General features: G+C 35.6%; 1 protein-coding gene across 1 annotated transcript; it reads left to right on the top strand.

The window, feature by feature from the left end:
* Positions 1-2,678: 2,678 nt before the first annotated feature.
* On the top strand, positions 2,679-5,445 carry LOC307122940 (uncharacterized protein). The gene is made up of 4 exons (XM_079811282.1): positions 2,679-3,056; positions 3,161-3,316; positions 4,909-4,952; positions 5,045-5,445. The coding sequence occupies exons 1-4, from the start codon at positions 2,720-2,722 to the stop codon at positions 5,156-5,158; spliced, it is 651 nt and encodes a 216-aa protein (XP_079667408.1). The 5' UTR covers positions 2,679-2,719; the 3' UTR covers positions 5,159-5,445.
* The last annotated feature ends 266 nt before the right edge of the window (positions 5,446-5,711 follow it).

Below are 5,711 nucleotides of genomic sequence, written 5' to 3' on the forward strand. Positions count from 1 at the left end.
TCTAAAGTTACATACGACATTGGTATACAAATTTCTAACTTCAATATAATTTGAACGGAATGACTTAAAGTATCCAAACCAACTGTAACGTGTTCATCTAAGTGTCAGCTATGATGCACACCTTTTTACATTTTTGATTATTATTCATATAAGCTGTCAAATCATGTCTAAATATTGATGCTTTTCACTACTGTACGGTATCGCAAAATATGCCATACTTTAAAGCTCAATAGCATTTGAACAGAATGACTTACAGTATCCAAACCAACTGTAAAGTGTTCATCTAAGTGTCAGCTATGACACCTTACATTTTTGATAATTATTCATATAAACTGTCAAATCATGTCTAAATATTGATGCTTTTCACTACTGTACTGTACCGTAACATTTATCAAATATGATTTGACAGTTTATTTGAATAATTATCAAAAATGTAAAAGGTGTGCATCATAGCTGACACTTAGATGAATACTTTACAGTTGTTTTGGATACTGTAAGTCATTCTGTTCAAATGCTAAATTATAAAAAATAGTAAAAAGGATAATTTTGAAACCTTGCCAAAGGATGCGAAAAACACTTCACTAGCACACAAAATACCATTGGTATACTACTTCCGCCGCCTCATCAGAAGTTGTACCCACATTCTTTTTTTACAGTAGCGCCCCCCGGAAACAGGTGGATACTGTCTGTACATTTTTGAAAGCCATTACATCACAAGTGTGATGGTTTCTTGAGAGTAGGGTTGGGTGTCGTTTGGGTTTTTTACGATACCGGTGCCAAACCGATACTTTTAAAACGATACCGGTGCCTGAACCGATACTTAAAAAAAAAAAAAGAAAATAAAGAGAGCCACAAAACGACGGTGGATGACATTAAAGAATGGCTTTTTATTGAAAAATATATATTTATATATATTTTTAAATTGAACAATTTATTAAAAGTTTAAAGTATACTTAAATATATAAATATAAATGGATCCAAAACACAATTTACTTAAATTCACAGTAAAACCTAAGCCACCTAACCCAACTACAGTAGGCCTAATTTAACACTAAATACCAGTTACAGTACTAATAACAACAAAGTAGTCGGTATTCTTGGTATGCTACAAACCAGCTAAGGTTCAGCATTATTTTGCAGAAATATGACCATATTCTCTGGCTAAATATTTTCATGCTTCTCACGTGACACAGCAGCCGCAATAGTGCTGTATGACAAATGTATCGGTTTTATTTAAAAAAAAATGTATTTACAAACTTGTTAACTATGTCACAAACTATCTGATATTCTGATTTTCAAATATGTGTAAGTGAATGTGTGTTAGTTGATATATATAATGCGCGATGGGCCGCAATTCAGAGAATTGGATCTGTCAGATTTACATCACGTAAATTCTTCCACGTCTCACAAAATAAAAGAAAGTATGTGGTCGGTGAACTGGGAGAAGAAGAATAGAGTAAACTATATACACTGAACAAAATGATAAACGCAACACTTTTGTTTTTGCCCCCATTTTTTATGAGCTGAACTCAAAGATCTAAGACATTTTCTATGTACACAAAAGGCCTATTTCTCTCAAATATTGTTCACAAATCTGTCTAAATATGTGTTAGTGAGCACTTCTCCTTTGCCGAGATAATCAATCCACCTCACAGGTGTGGCATATCAAGAAGCTGATTTGACAGCAAGATTATTGCACGCGTGCCTTTGGCTGGCCACAATAAAAGTCCACATGGATGTGTGGATTGGGGTGACGGTAAAGATCCACCACTAATGCACAGGCTGAAGTCTGGCAGAGTGACAAACAGAGGGACGAAAATAGTGAAGTCCCATTTGGACTGCATAATAAGCACTCGTCAACTGTGCTTGTGCCAATAAAATAAAAATAAAAGTGTATATTAACTTACATTAATTGTTTCTTTTACAACAATGAAAAAAATTCAAAAACCATTTGACAACAGTAGAGCATTAACTGCTATGAACAAGCTACACAAAACCACATAGGCCTGCAATGGAAACATTTATGCTTGGTTATGAGTGATGAACTAGAGGATTCAAACTGTTTATCTCAGATAAGGCATTCATGTGCATTTGGAGTGGTCTGAATGAAAAGGTTGTGGGTTTCCTGTTTTGTTACATTTTTCATAATTTTCTGGACGACACAACTATTAATCAAAGATCCTCATGAATTTGACTTTTGCCCATTGATTCTCAATCTGTTCTCCATCTCTCTGTGTCCTTATACCTGATTCAACTCATCATCTCATTATGGAGGAATGGCCTGAATTGTTGCAAATTTTGATATGCAAGGTCAGTTTATAATGCTCTTCTGGAATAAAAGTATGAAAAGTGTTGCTTGATTCAACCAAATTACAACCAAACTGGTGACCGTTCTAATTACAGACCCCTTCGTCTCAAGGCAGTAAGACATTCCACTGATGTGAATCAATCAGATAAGAGCTGCCGTCTGTAAGCCCCTCACCAGAGTCAGTTATTCACAGTCACTCACTGAGATGGAGAGGTCAAGACTTGCTCTTGTCATGCTCATGTGTAAGAAAAATTATGCTAACTTCTTAAGCTGTTTCTGAATGAAAATGTCAATATTACTGTGAATATGTTTGTATGGTAGTTCAATCTGAAGTGCTTTATATAGTTATTTTGCACTTTTACAGGTGTTTTGTTGTTCATTCAGAACAGAATCTATGGAGCAGAAGTAGAGATGAAAGTCAGACCGGGGGACAACATCACTCTCTACTGTGATCGCTCTGTAACTCAAGGCTTCATCACTGTATGGATAAGAAACTGCTGTCATGAAAATCAACCCTCTCTCGTAATAGATTTTACGAAATGGTATCTAGAGATATTTCAGCGTTTCAGCTCTGTCTATAACCGCTCCAGTAATTCTCATGATCTACATATTACTAACATCAGTGTCTCTGATCTGGGACTGTATTACTGTGCAGAAGTAGGGAATAAGGTCAATTATGAAAAAGGTTTAATGTCCTCATCTAAAGTGTACCATTATGGAAACCGAACAACTCGTCTCTCTCTTGCAGGTAAAAAACAAAACAAACACATTACTGTTAACTGTTAATTTATTATCATCCTTTTATAATTCTGTATAAATTTCAGATTACTTTTCTCTTTTTTTCTGAGTCAGGGTCTCCTAATGATGAGCATTTCAACATCACCTCCACTCCTCCTCTATCAGACTGTGATCTCTGCTGGACGCTGTTGTTCAGTGTGTGCCCGGTGTGTGTTCTCCTCTCCTCACTCCTGTCCTCCATCTGTGTGTACTGCCTCTGTCACACTGCAGGTATCTCGTTCACTGTTCATTTCCTCGCATTTATGTGAATTTTAATTTATGTTGTTAAGCTTCTTCAATTTTAAGATTTAAAGATTATGTAGTTGGCATAATGGGAGCTTTTTTGTGAAGGCATAGGAAGCTGATTCTGATATGAAAGATCTGTTTCACGTTGTTTATTTAATCAGAAATGAGAAATGACTAATTATAAAGAAAGCTGCAGTGCAATTATACAATAGCATGTATTGTGTTTCCATGGTACTGGCATTTTTATGTATTTTAGAGCACATACGTGCTTAAAGCAGGGCTCTCAAGTTTTGAACTGAGTTCAGAGTGAGATTTTGGCGGTGGGGGTTTGGGTGGGCACGGGGTTCTGATCTGAAAAATGACAAATCGTACAAATAAAAACATTTAATTCGGCATTTCTTAGTGTGTGTGTGTGTGTGTGTGTGAGAGAGAGAGAGAAATGTGAAAACCTTTGGCCTAGGCTATTTCATTATATTTTATCCAGACATTGCACAGTAGGATATTATTGCATTTGTCTATTTCAAAGATGTCAGAGAGGAGGCAAATGGCAAATTAATATTTCATAATAATTTTGACTATTTCGTTTTTTCTTTCCTTTTATTTCCTTTCCTTCTGAATCAGAACTAAGGGCTCGACATTAAGCCTGTTCACATGCTGTCCTTCAGACAAATAAATCTGTCATTCACTTGTCCGAGTAAAACATTTACTTGACACATTTTTGTTTTGTTTTTGTAAATATAATTTATTCTGAAGCAATATTCTCACCATTGTTCAATCAGCTTTAACATCTTTAAATTTGCATATTTGTGATATTTTTACCTTTTATGAAGGGCATTTTTCCACAATCTTGTTAAATATAGGCTATGCTTCAGCTTTCATTTTATATTTTTAAATGTGATCTATAAATTAAATTAGAATAAGACACTATAGGGCAGTTACCAATCAAATTAAATCATTTACACTGAAAAATTGTATGAGATTGTTTTACATATTTTTGATTATACAAATAAGAAATGTTGGAAAGATGAGAAAAACTGATGCTGATTATCTGGGAAACATTCTCTAACAGTTGTCATTGTTTGTGTCAAACAAGTTGTGAATTTGTAATATTAACAGGAGATCATGACTTGGTGCTCAAAGTGATGCTTGGAGCTCCAGTGGTTTTAAACTAGGATGATGGTGAACAATTCCAGGAAATGTTTTTTTTTTTCACTGGTTGTTGGGTTACATCTTACCCAGATACAATAGTGCTATTCTTTGATTGGCTATTGTGTAGCCTCTTTCTTTTTTTTGATTGGCTGATAACTGGCAGGCTCGACCAAGAACTCCAGGGGAGACGCGCTTGATTCCTGCCCGGATCCATAGAGAGAGCGGCGCGGCCAGATACATTTTGGGCGCTACGGCATATTAAATATATGATAAATAGTTTTTCTGCATGAGAAATACAATGTGTGGCGGGAGTGCGTGACAAAAGACATAAATGAGTGAGTGTCACGCTCAATGCATGACACTTGAGAGAGCCCTGAGTTATGTTCAGACTTTCTCACTGTACTGGCATATTTTCACATGATCTTTAGGTTCTGAGCAGAGTGCAGAGATACTCACAGCGGAAGTTATTAAGGTATCTATATTGATTCAGTCATTTGTTTTAAGCATCGCCATGTCAAAAACAATAGTTTAGTTTGTTTCATGAGCACCTCCTATTCATTTCAGGGGAATCCCACCGAGGAGCATCAGTGTGAGACGAGTTCAACTGGAAAGATCTGCCTCCACACTGAAGTCTCTTATAGACTGCTGACATCTTCATATTCATATGCCAAGATGTGATTCTACCTGCTCAGTTTAAACAACTTACTGAAAACTTGCTGCTTTCTACTGCTCACTCTTTTTGTACGCAGCAACGTCAGCTATGATTTCTAAACTCGCTTTTTCTCAAGCGTGCTTTAACCACATTTAGTACTCATGCTCACATATGCAAACTTGCAGCACATTTATATACATTTACATATGCAATTATGATACACAGCACTTTCACAATAGAAAAAATTCTCTGTACTATTAAAAATATATATTGTTTTGCATTTAAACAAAATAATAATAAAAAAACAGGCTTCAAATAATAACTGTTTTTTTGTCAATATGTCGTTCTGTGCCATCAAAACGAAATGTAACATTTGTAACTGCAACTTAATGCAGATCTCATTTTGCCTTTAAGCTCGGAATCATAACTTTATTTGTCGTAGAAGAGACCACAAGAGTAAGACTTAACGCCACATTCATTGTCCTCACACCTATGAAAAAACAAATAGACGCTGATCAGGCATAACATTGTGAAAGGTGAAGTGAATAACACTGATTATCTCTTCATCAGGGCACCTGT

This window comes from Gobio gobio (assembly GCF_949357685.1).
Source record: "Gobio gobio genome assembly, chromosome: 3".
NCBI classification, from domain to species: domain Eukaryota; kingdom Metazoa; phylum Chordata; class Actinopteri; order Cypriniformes; family Gobionidae; genus Gobio; species Gobio gobio.

Coding starts and splice junctions, on each gene's coding strand:
- LOC307122940 (XM_079811282.1), top strand. CDS start 2,720: ATGAAAGTCAGACCGGGGGACAACATCACTCTCTACTGTGATCGCTCT. Junction 3,057..3,160: donor AACTCGTCTCTCTCTTGCAG/GTAAAAAACAAA, acceptor TTTCTGAGTCAG/GGTCTCCTAATGATGAGCAT. Junction 4,953..5,044: donor TCACAGCGGAAGTTATTAAG/GTATCTATATTG, acceptor TATTCATTTCAG/GGGAATCCCACCGAGGAGCA.